The sequence below is a fragment of the Delphinus delphis genome, chromosome 3, assembly GCF_949987515.2.
Source record: "Delphinus delphis chromosome 3, mDelDel1.2, whole genome shotgun sequence".
NCBI classification, from domain to species: domain Eukaryota; kingdom Metazoa; phylum Chordata; class Mammalia; order Artiodactyla; family Delphinidae; genus Delphinus; species Delphinus delphis.
The window spans coordinates 9,492,913-9,511,277 of NC_082685.1; the positions used below are offsets into that span (position 1 = coordinate 9,492,913).

General features: G+C 48.1%; 1 protein-coding gene, 1 long non-coding RNA gene and 1 other non-coding gene across 7 annotated transcripts; 1 reads left to right on the forward strand and 2 right to left on the reverse strand.

Annotated features, from left to right (window-relative positions):
- Positions 1-240: 240 nt before the first annotated feature.
- Positions 241-16,359, reverse strand: ECSIT (ECSIT signaling integrator). Of its 4 annotated transcripts, none has more exons than XM_060007807.1 (9): positions 16,274-16,359; positions 15,930-16,068; positions 10,892-11,010; positions 6,288-6,705; positions 5,842-6,065; positions 1,846-1,903; positions 1,565-1,713; positions 1,290-1,347; positions 241-653 (listed from the first exon to the last, which is right to left on the reverse strand). In XM_060007807.1, the coding sequence occupies exons 2-9, from the start codon at positions 16,066-16,068 to the stop codon at positions 403-405; spliced, it is 1,416 nt and encodes a 471-aa protein (XP_059863790.1). In that variant the 5' UTR covers positions 16,274-16,359; the 3' UTR covers positions 241-402. The 4 variants fall into 4 exon arrangements, with proteins under 4 accessions (XP_059863790.1, XP_059863791.1, XP_059863793.1 ...); XM_060007806.1 differs by having other exon boundaries at positions 243-653; positions 1,290-1,395; XM_060007808.1 differs by lacking the exon at positions 15,930-16,068 and having other exon boundaries at positions 242-653; positions 1,290-1,395; positions 16,274-16,357.
- LOC132422805 (uncharacterized) lies at positions 664-6,433 on the forward strand. 2 transcript variants are annotated; one of them, XR_009518889.1, is made up of 3 exons: positions 664-1,045; positions 1,838-2,068; positions 6,310-6,433. It is a non-coding gene; the product is annotated as an uncharacterized lncRNA (long non-coding RNA). The 2 variants fall into 2 exon arrangements; XR_009518888.1 differs by lacking the exon at positions 6,310-6,433 and adding an exon at positions 4,094-4,631.
- On the reverse strand, positions 9,328-9,400 carry TRNAG-CCC (transfer RNA glycine (anticodon CCC)). Its single transcript has one exon. It is a non-coding gene; the product is annotated as a tRNA-Gly (tRNA).
- Positions 16,360-18,365: the final 2,006 nt, after the last annotated feature.

An 18,365-nucleotide genomic window follows, 5' to 3' on the forward strand; every position in this document is an offset into this window, starting at 1 on the left:
TACTCCCTTCTCTGTTAAACTTTCTGACAAGGCAGAGACGGAAGGGGTAGCGGAAGGTTTGAGGCTGATCTGGGAAGAGCCAGGAGAGCCCGTAGACCCTGGGGTGATGGGGGCTTCTTCCTCCGCACCTTTATCCTGAATGAATTGTGGGGATGACAAAGGAAGGGTGGGAGCTGTCCAGAAAAGGCGGACGGAAGGCGAGCGGCTCGACCGGTCAGTTCTGGATGATGTTTCCATCACTTGAAAAGACGTAACACCAGGCATTAAAGGGGCAGGGACGCTACACTGCCAGAGAGGAGGCAAGGCAGCCCCAAGCCGGAAAACTTTTATTTGCTGTACACTAAGAGGTCATCTCATGCTTTCACACCAGTCCACCGCCTGTGCTCCTGTGACTGCTTAGGCTCAGCTCTGGCTCTGCTGCTGTCGCTGCTGATTGTTTTCCTCTTCTTCCCGGCCCTCGGGTGGGGTCAGGGGTGTCTCCTCCAGCCCTGAGGAGGATGCCAGGAGCTCCCCGGAGGACGCTGACAAGCGGAAGACCACCGGGATGCGGGCCAGGGTTGGGTTGGTCTCCTGCAGGCCCTGGATCCACTTGGCCAGCGTGGCCTGGTCATGAGCACCCGCCATGCATATGGCGAAGACAGGGCCTTCCTCCACTGTCAGGAGAGACAGGCCCTCAGTTTGTGCAGTAGGGACTGGAGCAGCCCCCTCAAGCCCACATCCCTTCCAGGCCAAGGATGGGGGCTTTAAGCTCCCTTTGTCCTTTTCTGTGTTTCCAAGCCTTTGCACATGCTCTGCCTAGCCTGCCTGTCCCATGCTTCACCTAGGTGACACCTCCTGGCTCAAGTTTCCACCAGGAAATCCTCCTGACTCCCACCTGAGGCTGAGTTGTGTGCTCCTCCCCAAGACTGTAACTTGTCTGATCCACCGCTGGCCTGAGGGAAGGGACTGGGCCTGTCCTGGTCACGCCCAGTAGCCAGCACAGAGGTGCTCCATAAACGTTTGAAGGAGGATGTTTGAGGGCTGACAGGTCTGGAGCCCCTGAGTGGTGAGTTTTGTGCTTTCGTGGGGCGAGGTGGTGGGGTGGTGGTGGTGGTGGTGGTGGTGGTGGTGGTGGTGGTGGTGGTGGGTGGGTGGGTGGGTGGGTGGGTGGGTGTGTGTGTGTGTGTGTGTGTGTGTGTGTGTGTGTGTGTGTAACTGGACTAGGTCTCGGCCTGGGCCCCATCCCTCGACTCCAGAGGTGGCACCCCATCCCGTGCAGTGTTCAGAATCCTACCCATCCCAGTTTTTACCTTCATCGATGTTAAACTCGTAGTCATCCCAGCTGCTCCTCCCGTAGGCCAGGTCTAGCTGCATCGGGTAGTAGAGGTTCCACTCCTCTGGAATCTCCTCTACTTCCTAACCCGAGGGTGGGGGTGGGGGCCCGCGGAGGTGCAGGCAGAGGCCCAGGATGTTGCAGCCACCTGCCGCCTCTCCCCCGGCCCCTGCCCTCCCGTACCCCCACCCCCCTCCCCACCTTTGAGCCAACTCACTCTTACCACCCCCGACTCCCACTTTGGGCCCTCACCCTCTCCTCGGGGGGCAGCAAGTCAGCTCTGAGGATGTGGTAATAGACGCATTTGTCTCGAAGCCACAGGGAGAAGGGACCCTCAACGAAGATCGGGCGGGCTGGGTCGTGGTGGGCCAGGGCGGCCTGCTGATCAGGACTCTGGATTCCTGATGTGGAGACACACATTCCCGGGGCGTCCTGGCTGAGGGGCTATGCCCAGAGGCCCAGGGAGCCCACCCAGCAGGCCTGCTGAGAACCCGGCGCTCGCTCCCTCCCTCCTTCCCTCCGCAGGACCTTACCTACGATGTGGGGCTCCGTGGGATCCGTGGCATCTGTGGAGTCTTTGGACAAAGGCATCTGCAAGGAAAGTCGGAGTGGAAGCTTGCAGCCCCCACAGCCCCTACGGAGGAGCCCGGGAGAGAGAAATGGGGATTCCAGTGAATTCAGGACCCCTCTTGGGTCTGTCTACTGGGCCTCCAACAATCACTCGAGCCCACCGCCTTCTTGCTTCTATCTAATTGGGTAAGAGCCACTGACCCTGGATATACTCACATGGAGGGAACCCTGGAGCTGGCCCACCTGCGTTAAAATCCCGGCTCTGCCACTGTCTGCATGACTTTGGCTAAGTCACCGTGTGCCTCAGTTTCCCCAGTTCAAAATGGGGGCAATAACAGCACTTAGTTGAGATGGTTCTAAAATGCCGAGAACGATGCCTGGTACATGCTAAGTGCTCAGTGCATGTGAAATTTAAAAAAGGAAAAGAATTTCATGCAAACAGAATATGCCAGGAAGGAGACACAAGAAGCAAGTCACAGCATTTGCCTCTGTGGAGGGCAGGGAGGGAAAGAATAGCCTTTTGTAGCTTTCTAATTTTACACTCTGAAATGTGATTTTAAAAACTAAATGAGGGACTTCCTTGGCGGTCCAGTGGTTAAGACTTCACCTTCCAGTGCAGGGGGTGTGGGTCGATACCTGGTTGGGGAGCTAAGATCCCACATGCCTTGCGGCCAAAGAATCAAAACATAAAACAGAAGCAATATTGTAACAAATTTAATAAAGATTAAAAAAAATAATGTTACACATCAAAAAAAAAAGCCTTTTAAAACAAAAAACAAAAAACTAAATGAGGGAATTCCCTGGTGGTCCAGTGGTTAGGACTCGACACTTTCACTGCTGTGGCCCAGATTCAATCCCTGGTTGGGGAACCAAGATCCTGCAAGTCAAGCAGCATGGCTAAAAAACAAAAACCAAAACTAAATGAAGTGCATTTTTGAAAAAATGCACATACTCTGACCGAAATACCTGTGAGTGGACAACTGTTGGCACACATATCCTCCACCCTTTCAGGTTAAAAAGAATGGACTCCTTTGGGACTTCCCTGGCGGTCCAGTGGTTCAGACTTTGCCTTCCAATGCAGGGGATGTGGGTTTGATCCCTGGTCAGGGAACTAAAATCCCACATGCCTTGCGGCCAAAACACCAAAACATAAAACAGAAGCGATACTGTAAGAAATTCAATAAAGACTTTAAAAATGGTCCACATCAAGAAAAAAAAGTCCAATACTTAATTTTTCTTTTTTTTTTTTGCGGTAAGTGGGCCTCTCTCGTTATTTTTAATATTAAAATAACATTTTTTCTAACATTGTATATCTTTTTCTCTCACAGTCAAAATCTTGGCTCCTATTACAAGTAATACACATGCTTATTTGACTTATCCATCAATATACATAAATGATTATGATATTACAGCTGACCATAACGCTAGGGGATTAAGTTCAGGATTCTCAGAATGCAGGCCACTAAGGATGTCAGACAACAGTGACTCAGAATTTTCTTCTCTCACTGGTTATGCTGTCAATTGGATATTTAGCCACATATGTTTGTTTTCAACTTTGGTGGGTTCTTTCCCCTCTTTTTTGATTTTATATATATATATATATATATATATATATATATATATTTTTTTTTTTTTTTTTTTTTTTTTTTTTTTTTGCGGTACGCGGGCCTCTCACTGTTGTGGCCTCTCCCGTTGCGGAGCATAGGCTCCGGACGCGCAGGCTCAGCGGCCATGGCTCACGGGCCCAGCCGCTCCATGGCACATGGGATCTTCCCAGACCGGGGCACGAACCCATGTCCCCTGCGTTGGCAGGCGGACTCTCAACCACTGCGCCACCAGGGAAGCCCTATATATATTTTTGATAGACTAAACATTTCCATAGTTTAGAAGCCAACCCATATTAAATAGATGTCTCCCTCCCATTCTTTTCTCTCTATCCCTATCTCCTCTGCCCACCCAGAGATGACCATTTTTATCCATATCTGACTTATCTTTGCATTACTTATTTTTTAAATTTTTTTATTTTTTGGGCATGCCGCCTGGCTTGCGTGATCTTAGTTCCCCGACCAGGGATTGAACCCGGGCCCTTGTCAGTGAGAGCTCTAAGTCCTAACCACTGGACCGCCAGGGAATTCCCTGCATTATTTATTCTTGTGAAAATAAACAAATAGCTATATGCCTTTTTATTTCTCCTCCCTTCTCACACTTTAGGTGGCTTACTACACCACTGTGCATGCTTCACCCTTTCACTTTTTTCACCAGTCTGATTGAGGTGCCACAGTGGACATGGACAAGTCCCTCTTGATAGATACTTGGATTGTTCCCATTCTAAATCTAGGTGGTGTCAAACAACAGGGTCCTACTGTATAGCACAGGGAACTATATTCAAGATCTTGTAATAAAGTATAATGGAAAAGAATCTGAAAAAATATATATGTAAACATATATATATATAACTGAATCACTTTGCTGTACACCAGAAACTAACACAACATTGTAAATCAACTATACTTCAATAAAGTTTTTAAAAAAATCTAGGTGGTGTAGGTGATCATTTTACCATGTTTTCAACCCTTCTGTATGCACTTTTAATAATGAAACAGGGGAAAAAAGGGATATTTAAATACAAAGGATATATATGCAAAAAAAAAAGTATACATCTGCATGCAAATGCATAGATCTCTTGGGAAGGAGACATGGAAGTGGTCACCTCTGGGGAAGTAGCCTGGGGGCTAAAGGGTCAGGGTAGGAGAGGGGAACTCTTCACTGTGTGTTCTTGTGTACCATTTGGCTTTTTTTTTTTCCCCGCTGTGCCGTATGGGCTTGCAGTATCTTAGTTCCCTGACCAGGGATTGAACCCGTGCAGTTCCCTGTTTGGCTTTTTAATGCATTACTTTTTTTAGGGGGGGTGTGTGTGGTGGCATGCCGCCCGGCTTGTGGAATCTTAGTTCCCTGACCAGGAATGGAACCCAGGCCCTCAGTAGTGAATGCGCAGAGTCCTAACCACTGGACCACCAGGGAATTCCTTTTAATGCATTACTTTAAAAAACGAAGAAATGAGTTAAAAACTGCACTTCCTCTGCAATATGTTCTCTCACTGGGACACCGCATCACCACTCTCCTAGCCCCTCTGTCCTCTTCGCCTTGCCCCCAATCCAACACCATCCACACGGCCGCCAGGGGGCGCTTTCAAAGGCGCAAATCCTTCCAGAAACTTGACTTGCACCCCAACCCTCCTCTTCTTAAAACCTCCCCGTGGCCCTCTCATTACTAACCCGGTGTCCTACATGCCTCTTCTCTCTCACCCCAACTCCCTGCTCCGGCCAAAGGAAGCCCTTTCAGCATCTCCAGCCACTCCCAGCCACCCTCGAGCCCTGGCCCATGCTGCTCCCTCTGCCTGGAATGCTCTCCTCCCCTCTTCTGTTCTGCCTGCGCCCAGCTCACCCTCACCTCCTCCAGGAAGCCCTCCCTGCTCCCTTTTGGGCTCCCACAGCCCCCAGGATATGGGGAATATTTCATTTAGTCATTCGACAAACAGCTGTGGAACGTCCGCTTTGTGCCAGAACCTGTGCTGGGCCTTGGGAGACACAGGTGAAACTGAGTCACAGGGAACCAGGCTCAGCCAGGGTGGTCAGGAAAGAGGTCCTGAGGAAAGGTCGGTGGAACTCAGACCTGAAGGAAGTGAAGTCCCGGAGGAAGGGTGTTCCTGGCAGAGGGAACAGCAAGCACAAAGGCCTCAGGGGGGAGCTGCCACAGACTGCTCAAGGAACAGAAAGCCATGCCCGGAATACAGTGAATGTGGGGAGAGGGGCCGAGGTCAGAGGTCAAGCTGTGCCAAGGGCCCTGGACTCTAGCGGAGGTTCTGCCAGCGAATCACGGCCTGTCTCACCACAATCACTTGGGCTTACTGAAGGGGGCCCTGCCACAGAGGCGGCCGAGGATGTGGACAGGGTGGATACCTGATAGACGGTGACCCTGGCACTGAGGTCGGGCTCCATGTGCCGCAGGGCCAATCTGGCCAGGTCCACTGGGTCCTGGGGCAGGTCCCGGGGCACGGGGAAGGGGTTGATATTCTTGAAGCGGGTGAACCACAGCTTCATGCGCACAAACTTGAGCATGGGGTAGCTTTTGCGCCCAAATATCTGAGTGAGCAGGAACTCCGTCTCCTTGTTGGGCATCACCCCTGTGCCAGGCAGATGGAGGCTGAGCCTCAGGGAGGGGGCAGAAGAGGGAAGGGATGTTGGGAGAGAGAGATGAGCAAGAGATGGGGGTGGGCGCGCAGAGGAGGAAGCCAGACAGAGAGACAGAGAGGAGACGAGTCAGAGCCAAGGAGCCATGGAGGGCCCCGAGACCCTGGAGAGGGAGGTGGCCCCCGCCCCTGCCTGAGCTGGCCTGCTGGCCTCACCGTGGTTCTCCATCTGCTCCAGGACAGCGATCCCGCACTCCTGCTGCCGTGGGTAGTGGAGGAAGATGCTGTGGAAGATGTTGCGAGGCCGGAAGACCTCCTTGGGGAAGATGTCAAGCAGCAGGTTGTAGATAGCCAGGTCCCGCTCGACGCCGTACTCCCGCATCTTGCGCAGGGCCAGGTAGATGAAGTCGACGTGGCCCCGCTTGTGCACGTTGTACTGCGTAAAGTTCTGCACCGCCTGCACGAAGCTCGCCTTGTCCCGCACCCCATCTGGCGCCTGCCTAAACAGCTCCTCATGGGGTGCCAGGGCCTTGACCAGCCCCCTCTGGGGTTCGGGTGGGCGTGGGACCAGCGGCGAGTCAGGGTTGTGGGCGGCTGTGCTGCAGTGGAGGCCCCGCGGGGCCTGGGGCGTCACCTGCGGATAGAGAACCACTGCTGGAATGTGGGTCTCCCAGTGCCCCTGGGGGACTGCCGCACTGGCTCTTTGCTGAGAAAGGTGCCAGCAGGCCTCCCTAAGGGCCACTGAAGAAGTGTGCTGCGCGCGTTACAGACCCATGATCAGGCACCATCACAAAGTGTGAGAGAGCAATGGTAACGCCCTGACGGAGGCAATGTTCACCACGATGACAGACACACACCCTCTGACGCAGCAATCCTGCATCTGGTATTTAAATCGGATAGCTCTAAAAGCACCTGCACCAAATGACTTTTGTTCGTCTGCTGCGTCAGTGGAAATGGCCCAAATGTGCATCGGCAAGGAAATAATTTAGCAAATGGCCAAGCACCTGGACAAGGAGCACCTACCGCTGTAAGGCGCACTGAGGAGGTCTTGTGTGACCTGGAGTGAGCTCCAGGGTATACCATTAAATGAAAAAAAAACAAGGTGTGAAACGGTGTGTACAGTAGCTTCCCATTTGTGTAAAAAAAAGAAAACAACAACAGCTTATATATAGTTGGTCCTCATTATTTGCGAATTCCATGTTTGCAAAGTTGCCTACTTGCTAAAATTCATTTATACTCCCAAAGCCAAAACTCTTGGCACTTTCTGGCCATTTGCAGACACGTGCAGGGGGGTGGAAAGTTGAGTTGCCCAGCGCCTATATTCCCAGCTGAGATGGAACAAGGCAATGCTTGGCCTTCTTGTATCAGCCCCCATGCTGTCAACAAGTGTCCTTTTATTTTATATTACTTTGTTTTATTTTTTTGTCTGTGTTGCATGTCTTGCAGGAACTAGTTCCCCAACGAGGGATCGAACTTGGGTTCCCGGCGGTGAAAGCACTGAGTCCTAACCGCTCGACCGCCAGGGAATTCCCAACGAGTGTCCTTTTAGAGGTTTATTTATTATTATTTTAAAATTTTTATTTATTTATTTTTGGCTGTGTTGGGTCTTCGTTGCTGTGCGCGGGCTTTCTCTAGTTGTGGTGAGCGGGTGCTACCCTTCGTTGAGGTGCACAGGCTTCTCATTGCGGTGGCTTCTCTTGTTGCAGAGCACAGGCGCTAGGCATGTGGGCTTTAGTAGTTGTGTCTCACAGGCTCTAGAGCGCAGGCTCAGTAGTTGTGGCTCACAGGCTCTAGAATGCAGGCTCAGTAGTTGTGGCACATGGGCTTAGTTGCTCCGCAGCATGTGGGATCTTCCCAGACCAGGGCTTGAACCCGTGTCCCCTGCGTTGGCAGGTGGATTCTCAACCACTGTGCCACCAGGGAAGTCCCTAGAGGTTTATTTAGTGTATGTTTTCTGCATCTTTTTTGTTGATTTGTGGTTGAAAAGGACCCCTAAGCCTGCCTAGTGCTCCTACGTGCAAGAAGGCCCTGCTGTTCCTTAGAGAAGATACATGTGGTAGGTAAGCTCAGGCATGAGTTATAGTGCTGTTGGCCGTGGGTTCAATGTTAATGAATCAAAAATCTATATTAAATAGGATGTCTTTAAACAGAAACACACATACAACAATGTTATGACTGATTGGTTGATGAAAATGTTACGACCTGAGGCTCACAGGAACCTTATCCCGTATCTCCCCTGGCAGCAATGGTTTGGTATTCGCTAATTCAGCGTATGCAGTGACTTTCTAGAATGTTACTGTGAATAATGAGAATCGACTGTATGGATACATATTTTTTGCTTTTGTGAAAAACATCTCTGGAAGGAAATACAATAAGCAGGCAACATCTTGCCTCTAGAGAAGGGAGCTAAGCGGTGGCCAGGCAAGAGAGAGAGAGACCCTTGTCACGGTACAGCCTCAGAACTTTTTGAATTTTGAACTATATTGTCTGTTGTAATTACCTATTTAAAAGATAGATTTCAAAAACTGAGTTGAGGGAATTCCCTTGTAATTCAGTGGTTAGGACTCCATGCTTTCAATGCTGAGGGCCTGGGTTCAATCCCAGGTCAGGGAACTAAGATCCCACAAGCCACGTGGCATGGCCCAAAAAAAACCAAAAAAAAAATTGAGTTGAAAAAAGAAAATGCAGATTCTGGAGTCAGCAGGAGCCTCAGCGTGACTGTCCTCCACCTGGTGATACCCACAACCCACTCTAATGCTCAGGCCTCTCTCCCCATCTATTATGATGGTACCTCCCTTGGGTCAAGGAGATCTTGTTCCCCAGAGTGGGGAGTGTATGCTGCTGGGAGCAGGTCAGATCCCTCTAGAACAGAAGTTGGCAAACTACAGTCTGTGGGGCAAATCCAGTCAGCTGCCTGCTTTTGTCAATAAAGTTTTATTGGAACACAGCCATATGCCTTCATTATGTCTGGTCTGGGGCTGCTTTGTGCTGCAGTGGCAGTGTTGAGTAGTTGTGACAGAGACCACATGGCCTACAAAGCCAAAAGCATTCACTGTCTTACCCTTTACGAAAAAGTTTGCCAACCCCTGCTCTAGATGGTACCCTAATAGATTTACTTTCATTTAAATTGAATGTTTAAATTAGAATGGTTATACATAAGGCATCTTTTCAAATATATGGCTAATAAGAGCTAACATTTACAGAATTTTTTTTTTTTTTTTTTTTTGGCCGGGCTGTGTGGCTTGAGGGATCTCAGTTCCCCGACCAGGGATCGAACCTGGGCCCCCTGCAGTGGGAGCACAGAGTCCTAACCACTGGACCACCAGGGAAGTCCCTTACGGAATATTCTTATGTTCCAGGCATTGTTGAGTACTTTCTGAGAGTGAGGCTCATTTACTCTTCTCAACTGTCCATTGAAGAAGTGCCTCTTCGTGTACCCATTTTACAGATGAGGAAACTGAGGCCCTGGGAGATGAAACAAGATGCCTGGTGCCACACAGCAGCAAAGCAGCACAGCTGAGATTGAAGCCCTCTGTTCTGCTGCACCCAATAGCCATCCCAATATCCTGCTTAGGTAAGGAGATGTTTTTTTTTAAAAAAGGCATTCATTTAAAGTGGCACAGTGGTAAAGAATCCGCCTCCCAGGGCTTCCCTGGTGGTGCAGTGGTTGAGAATCTGCCTGTTAATGCAGGGGACACGGGTTCGAGGCCGGGTCTGGGAAGATCCCACATGCCGCGGATCAACTAGGCCTGTGAGCCACAACTACTGAGCCTGCGCGTCTGGAGCTTGTACTCTGCAACAAGAGAGGCTGCGATAGTGAGAGGCCCGCACACCGCGATCAAGAGTGGCCCCCGCTTGCCACAACTAGAGAAAGCCCTTGCGCAGAAAGGAAGACCCAACACAGCCAAAAATAAAAATAAATAAATTTATAAATAAATAAATAAATAAATACTCCTGTTCTCTATTAAAAAAAAAAAAAAAGAATCCGCCTGCCAATGCAGGGGACACGGGTTCGAGCCCTGGTCCGGGAAGATCCCACATGCCGCAGAGCAACTAAGCCCGTGTGACACAACTACTAAGCCTGTGTGCCACAACTACTGAAGCCCACGCACCTAGAGCTAGTGCTCCGCAACAGAGAAGCCACCGCAATGAGAAGCTTGCGCACCGCAATGAAGAGTAGCCCCCACTTGCTGCAACTAGAGAAAGCCTGTGCGCAGCAACGAAGACCCAACGCAGCCAAAAATAAATAAATAAATTTATATTTTAAAAAAATAAATAAAGTGAAAGTGTAGGAAACTAATACTACAGGTGGTATGTGCCTAGGGCAGAAAGCAGAAAAGAAGCTCTAGAATGCTCCAAAGAAGGGGAGACACCACAAATGAGATAATGCAAATGAAATGCATAGCACAGGGCCTGGCCCAGAGGAAGTGCTCAATAAGGGAGCTATTAATATTGTCACCATCATCACCATCCTTGTTATAATTTATGGCCGTTGATCAGCCTGGTCACTTAGGGTAAGGGAACGAAATTCAATTCACATCTTTACAAGTGAATACAGGAGTCACCCAGAGTCACCACCCAAATCTACTTAGCTCAGACCTTCTTGATTTCAAATTCAAGCCCCTCACTCATGGGCACACCAACACTTCTTAAAATAAGAAGAGACATTCAACTGGCCCTCAGAGCAGACAGGCCAGCCCAGACCCCCCCACCCCCACCCCCGCCACCCCGAGCTGGCTTCACTGGGAGGGATCACTGGGAGGGATTGTGAGCAAATCCCAGGCCTGCCTGCCTCTCTCCACCCCATGACTGGCAGTCACCTGAGAGAAGGGGGCTCCGGTGAGGGCAGTGCTGCAGATACCTCCCCAGCCCCGAGAGAGGCCCCGGGCCAGCAGGATGGCTTGGGCCCAGCTCATGCCTTTGCCTGTCGGACAACCACCTAGAAAGAGAGAAGAAAGAGCATCAGCCTGGTACCCCACCCGCTAAAGGCAATGAGACCCCTCTCTTGGGCAGAGGTCACGTCCCAGACTGCATGCACAAGGTGGAGCAGAAGTGACTGTTACAATCAAAGGTCCCTGTTCTTCTGGGCCAAACCCTTCACTATCTTGAGGAATTTGCTCCTGCATTCGTCCCCCTCCCTACCAGATCATTCTGTTTTGTTTAACAGCTTTATTTGTGTACCATACAGTTGAACCTAAGTATAAAATCCAATGTGTTTTCAGTAGTTGACCCTTGAACAACACTGCTTTGAACTGCATGGGTCCACTTACACGCTGATTTTTTTTTCAGTAAATACGTACTACAGTACTACACGACCTGTGGTTGGTTGAATCTTAGGATGTGGAACCGTGGATATGAAGGGCGGACTATAAAGTTATATTTGGATTTTTAACTGTGAGGAGGGTCGGCACCCCTAACCCCTACATTGTTCAAGGGTCAACTGTATATTCACAGAATTGTGCAACCATCACTAAATCTAATTTTAGAACACTTTTGTCACCCCCCCAAAAAAAACCCACCTATACCCATTAGCAGTCCCTCTATTTCCCTTCACCCTCAACCCTAGGCAACCCCTAATCTAGTGTCTATAAATTTGCCTACTCTGGGAATTTCATATAAATGGAATCATATAATGTGGGCTCTTTTGTGACTGCCTTCTTTCACTTAACATGTTTTCAAGGTTTATCCACATTGTAATATGTATCAGACTTCATTCCTTTTAATTGCCAAAATTTTTTCATTATATGGATTTAACCATATTTTATTTACCCATTCCATTGATGAACACTTGCAGTTCTTCCCACTTTTTGACTATATGACTATTGCTGCTATGAACACTTGTGTAGCTTTTGTATGAACACATGTTTACACTTCCCTTGGGTATATACTTAGAAATCAAATTGCTGGGACATATAGTAACTCTATGTCTAATCATTTGAGAAACTGCCAAAGTGTTTTCCAAAGTGGCTGCACAACTTTACATCCCCACCAGCAATGTATAAGAGTTCCAATTTCTCTGCATTCTTGCCAATACTTGCTGTTGTCTTTCTTTTTGATTACAGACATCCTAATGGGTGTCAAGTGGTATCTCATTGTGGTTCCGATTTGCATTTCCCTAAAAGTTAATGATGATGAGCATCTTTTCATGGGTTTATTGGCCATTGTGTATCTTCTTCAGAGAAATGTCTATTTAGATCCTTTGTCCATTTAAAAATTAGGTTATTTATCTTTTTATTATTGAGTTGTTTATATATTCTGGATACTAGAAGCTTATGATTTACAAATACTTTCTCCCATTCTTTGAATTGTCTTTCGCTTTCCTGATGTTATTGTTTGCAGCACAAATGTTTAATTCCAATGAAATCCAATTTCTGTTTTACTTTTGTAGCTTTGCTTTTGCTTTTTTTTATGTTTTATCTAAAAAACCATTGCCTGGCCCAAGGTCATGAAGATTTACTCCTACGTTTTGTTTGTTTGTTTTGGCCACACCTTGTGGCTTGTAGGGATCTTAGTTGCCCCACCAGGGATGGAATCCATGCCCCCTGCAGTGGAAGCTCAGAGTCCTAACCACTGGACCACCAGGGAATTCCCCTCTGATCCATTTTGAATTAATCTTTGTGAATGGTGTGAGGAAGGGGTTCATTTCATGTAGATATCCAGTTGTCCTAGTACTATTTGTTGAAGAGACTATTTTTTTCTCATTGTCACTCTTGTTGAAAATCAATTGACCATAAATGTAAGGGTTTACTTTTGGGCTCTCAATTTAATTCTGTTGATCTATATGTTGAGCCTTATGCCAATACCACACTGTTGTGATTATTGTAGCTTGTAGGTTCTGAAATTGGGAAGTGTTAAGTCCTCCTATTTTGTTCTTCTTTTACAATATTATTTGGCTATTCTGGATCCCTCACTATTACATATAAATTTTAGAATCAGCTGTCAATTTCTGGAAAAAATCCAGCTGGGATTCTGGTAGGGATTGTGTTGAATCTGTAGAACAGTTTGGGAAATACTGGTATCTTAATAATATTATCTTCTGATCCATGAACATGGGATACCTCTCCATTAATTTAGATCTTTAATTTCTCTCAACGATGTTTTACAGTTTTCCGTGTAGAAGTCCTTTACTTCTTTTGTTAAATTTATTTGTATCTTATTCTTTATGAAGCTACTGTATAATTTCATTTTCACATTGTTCATTGCTAGCGTACAGAAACACAATTTATTTTTATGTGTTGATCGTGTATCTTGCAACCCTGCTGAACTTGCATTAGTCCTAATAGTTTTTTTTTTTTAATTGGATTCCCTGAGATTGTCTACATACAAGATCATGTCATCTGCAAACATAGACAGTTTTACCTCTTCCTGTCTAATCTGGATGCCTTTTATTTCTTTTTTTTGCCCAAGTGTCCGTGCTGGACCTCCAGTACAGTGTTGAATAGAAGTGGCCAGGGTGCACATCCTTGTCTTGTTCCTGATCTTAGCGGGGAAAGCATCTAGTCTTTCATCATTAAATACGATGTCAGCTGTGGGTTTTTCACAGATGACCTATCAGGTTGAGGAAATTCCTTTCCATTGCTAGATGCTGAGTATTTTTATAAGAAAGGGCATCAGATTTTGTCAAATGCTTTTTTTTTTGCTTCTATCAAACTAATCATGTGCTTTTTGTCCTTTAGTCTATTAATATGGTGTATTACATTAACTGATTTTCAAATGTTAAACTCATATTGCATTCCTCGGGCAAATTCCACTTGGTCATAGTGTATAATTCTTTTTATATGTTGCTAAAATTGGTTTGCTAACATTTTGTTGAGGATTTTTGTATCCATGTTCATAAGGGATATTGGTCTGTAGTTTTCGTTTCTTGTCGTGTCTGTTTGGTTTAGTTTCAGGGTAATGCTGGCCTCATAAAATGAGTTGGGAAGTATTTGGATCACTTTTATCACTGTTTAAACTTTCTCTAGCATCTTCTTCCGCCTCTGCTCCACATCTCTGCTCCATTTATAGCACAGCTTCTCCCAAGAGATGTCTGCACGCTGTGTTCCCTCCTCACTCTCTCCAACTTGGCTGCTGCCCCAACCACTCCACTGACACCACTCCTGTAAAGACCCCTTGTGTCTTCTACATTTAACAAAGCCAGTGAGCCATTTCTTTGGCTCATTTTGCTCAATTTCTCAGAAGGATTTGGCATAGGTGAGGTCCTCCTCCCACCTTGACACTCTTGATTTTCTTCCTAGTACCCAGGTCTATTTCTCAACCATTCAGTAAGACCTGCTTCCTTCTCTAAAGTTTGCAATGTTTACAAACTTGAATTTGCAGATGAATCACCAAAGATCTTGTTAAAATGCAGATTCTGATTCAGTGGGTCTGGGGTGGAGCCAAAGACCATACCTCTAACAAACTTCCAAGTGATGCTGATGCTGCTAGTCTGGAGACCACATTTTGAGTAATAAGGCTGCAAAGAGTCCCACGTTCTGAATTTATCTGTCTGCTACTCTAAGGCATCATTCAGCTTCCAAGAGAGGTTCCTCTCCTCTCTGTATTCCTGTAGGCAGCTCTAATGGTTCTTAAACTTTGTTCATATTAGAATAATCTAGGGAGCTTTAAAAATCCCCTTGTCCAGGCCATACCCCAGATATACTGAATCCAAATATCTAGAGGCATGGCCCAGGTATCAGCATTTTAAAGCACTCAAATGACTGTAACATGCAGCTGAGATTAAGACTTTAATCTAAACCTTTGCTATTCAAAGTGTGTCCCAGGGACCAGCTGCATTGGTTATTATCATCTGGGAGCTTATTAGAAATGCAAAATCTCAGCCCTAACCCAGACCTGCTGAATCAGAATCTGCATTTTAACAAAAGTCCAGGTTTCTCCTCTGTGTGTTAAAGTCTGAGAAATGATGATATATGCCATGAGCTCCAGCCTCCATACCTAACTGCCACTTTGGTGTATTCCCCAGCCATCTCAAACTTATGTTGCTCCAAATTATATCCCTGCTGAAACTTGTTCTTCCTCATCCTAGCCAATGACATCACCATTCCCAGTCATTCAGACCACAAACCTGGGAATTCTGAGTCCACTGTGTCCCTCACTCCCCCATCCAATCCATCAGCTACTCCTGTTGACTGCTTCCAAATCCACCTCAGATGCATCTATTTCTCTCCATCTGCAGGCCACCACTCCAGTCCATGACCTCTTTCCACCTACCCAGCCTCACACTTCTTTCCTTACCTGCCTCCACTCAGTTCACCCCCCAGTGGTCAGAGGGAGCTTTTTAAATGTAAAGTAAATTCAGTGTTCTCTGCCTAAAATCACTAATGTTATATCACACAAGACAAAATCAGGCAGGGTCCGCCCCTCCAAACTCAACTCTTAGTACTGGCAGCTCCAGCTACACCGTTTCTTAAACAAGCTGACTTTATTCTAGCCTCAGAGCCTTTGAACTTGCATCTCTTTCTGTAAATTTCTCGCACCCCCCCCCCCCCCCCCCCGCCACACCCGCTCCCATCAGTCCAGAGCTGTCTCTGGTCATTCAGGTCTATAGTCAAATAAGAAGCCTTCCCTGACCAACGCCCCACTCCCAATCTAAAGTCCCGTCACCCTGATGAATGTATTTTTAGCAATTATTAGCATCTGAAATCACATGTTTCATTTACTTCTGATTTGTTCAATGTCTGGCTTCCCGGGGAGATTTCCCGGGGAGCTCGGGGATTTTTGTGTGCCTTATTGCTGCGTCTCCAGGACCTGGGACAGTGCCTGGTATATGGTGGGTACCCAGCAAATATCAGTTAATGGGAAGAGCTAAATTTCTACAAAACTTCTAAAAATCTTAATCCCTAGGCAGGGTGTACCTACAACAGCTGAGGCTGGCTGCCAGGATTTTGAGTCCCTTCGGAGAAAGGGACAGACGCGGGATCCAATTCCAGCCTAGCTGATGACTTGCGGCGTGACCTTGGAAGAAGGCTTTAACCTCTCTGAGCCTCAGCAGTCTCATCTGCAAAATTAGAGATTAGGGATGTGGGGAGGCGGGTACAGAGAGGGCGGCTTTTTCCAGCACATCCCCGCCCCGTACCCGGAAAGGTCACAGTGCCCTGGCCCTGCAGCCGCGGCCCTCCGGGGCCACCCTTCCGCAGTGCCAGCACAGAACTGGCCGCCCCGGGGCCCAGATATTCGCGCTTGCCTCCCCATGCGCGACCTACCTACTCACGCGGCCGGCCGCGGAATCCCTGCCGGTTCTACCTTACCGCTGGGCGCCGCCATGTTGCACTATCCGGGTCACGGGCCGCCAAGGCTACAGCAAATCAAGAACACCGGTTTCGAAAGGTCCCTCCCCCAAGAGAGGAGCACCAATAGGAAGGTAGAAAGGCCTTGGTCCCGCCTCGTAATGTGCCAGGCCCCGCCCTCAATGAGGCAAGCGGCGTCTCATACCTAGGAATTAAGGAGTTTTGGTTCGGGAAGGAGTGACTGCCCCATTTCCGGGCTGGGAGGCTGGACTTGGGGTGGGGGTGGGGCCTGTGAATCCTACTGGCAGCCCCAGTTTTCCCACCTGAAATGTGGGAATGAAATATTAAAGGTGGAAGTGATGTGGATTCCTTCATTTGTTCAACAAACATTTGAGCCAGGCACTGAGGATTGGACACTAACACTAGGGAAGGTGGCAGGCTCTGCTAATCTAGCTTTATGGGTCTGGGCTAGTGCTTAACCCATCTGTGCATCGATTGTCTCAACCCTGAAATGGGCCAATTATAATAACCTCATGGTTTTTTTTGTTTTTTGTTTTTGAGATTTAATTGAGTTTATGCAGAACAGCCATATAAGTGTATGCTGGGGATTTTTTGTTTGTTTTGTTTGTTTTTGTTTGTTTGTTTTGTGGTACGCGGGCCTCTCACCTCTGTGGCCTCTCCCGTTGCGGAGCACAGGCTCCGGACGCGCAGGCTCAGCGGCCATGGCTCACGGGCCCAGCTGCTCCGCGGCATGTGGAATCCTCCCGGACCGGGGCACGAACCCGTGTCCCCTGCATCAGCAGGCGGACTCTCAACCACTGCGCCACCAGGGAAGCCCTGTTTGTTTTTTGTTTTGGCCTCACCACACGGCTTGTGCTATCTTAGTTCCACACGCCCCCCCCGCCCCTCCCCACCCCAACCCGGGATGGAACCTGTGTACCCTGCAGTGGAAGTGAGGAATCCTAACCACTGGACCACCAGGGAATTCCCTATGCTATTGTTATTATGGGGGACTCACCCTAACACCTCCCTCCACCTCCCTCACTGGAAGGGCATGGAGGCTGGTTTGACACCTTGGGCCACCCTCATGGAGAGCTGAGGGTCCTGTAGTGTTGTCATGATTTTGTGTGTGTGTGTGTGTGTGACTGTGGTGTTGGGGTGATAGAGTGTGGAGGTTTTCATGTGTCTTTGTAGTGTCTTAGAACTCAAGCAAAGGTGTGTAGGTTTGTGTGTGGCTGTGTGAGCGTAGGTCAGGTGTGGCCCCCATGTGTGTGTCAGTGTGAGCCAGGCCAGTTGGGACGTTGGTGTGTGGGTGTCTTTGTGTGTTCACGTGCTATTAGCTGCATGTGCATCTGTGATCGTACCAGCTTCTGGGCGTTTGTGTGTGTGTAAGGCTGTGGAATTTGTCCCACAATTCTGAGGGTTGGGAGTAGGTGTGTCAACATTTCTTTGATGTTCCATGCAATAATGCAAGTGTGATTGCATGTCTGAACACCAGTGGATTGATGACTGTGTTTGTGACACCTCATGTGTTCCCATCTTGTGGATAAATGATTGTGTCCCACTGTGAAAACGCATGTGACTGTTACACCCCATATCGGTCTGTGTGTGATTGTGTCTACCGGTGTGTGTCTGTGACCGTATGAATCTGATTTCATGTGTGCATGGCTGTGCTCATGGCACCCTGTGTGTCTCTGACTGTGTGTGACTCTGTGTTCCAGCAATGGTATAAAGGTCTGACCATGCCAGGGCTGGTCTCTGACGTTGTGGGACTCCATTGTGTAGTTGTGTCCAACCATTGGTATGTGTTTGTAACACTATGTGTCTCTGACTTGTATGGGTGTGACTTGTGTAGGTGCCCCCCACCATCGATGTGTGACAGTATGTGGCACTGTGTGTCTATGACCGTGCCTCAATATTGCTCGATTATGACTGTGTTGATCTGTCTGTGTGTGTTACAGTGGTGTGTCCCTATGCCTCTGTGTATGACTGTCCACCCAACCATAGTGGGGGCTGTCGCTGTATTTGTAGCTCCCCGAGTGTATCTGTGTGTGGCTGTGTGTCTGAT

Excerpts from the sequence above, each read along its gene's own strand:
- ECSIT (XM_060007806.1), bottom strand. The coding sequence starts at position 16,068 with ATGAGACTGCTGAGGCTCAGAGAGGTTAAAGCCTTCTTCCAAGGTCAC. Across the intron at positions 1,904-5,841 it reads CCAGGGTCACCGTCTATCAG|ATGCCTTTGTCCAAAGACTC; the intron begins GTATCCACCCTG and ends CTTTCCTTGCAG. Across the intron at positions 1,396-1,564 it reads TGCTGCCCCCCGAGGAGAGG|GAAGTAGAGGAGATTCCAGA; the intron begins GTGAGGGCCCAA and ends CCCTCGGGTTAG.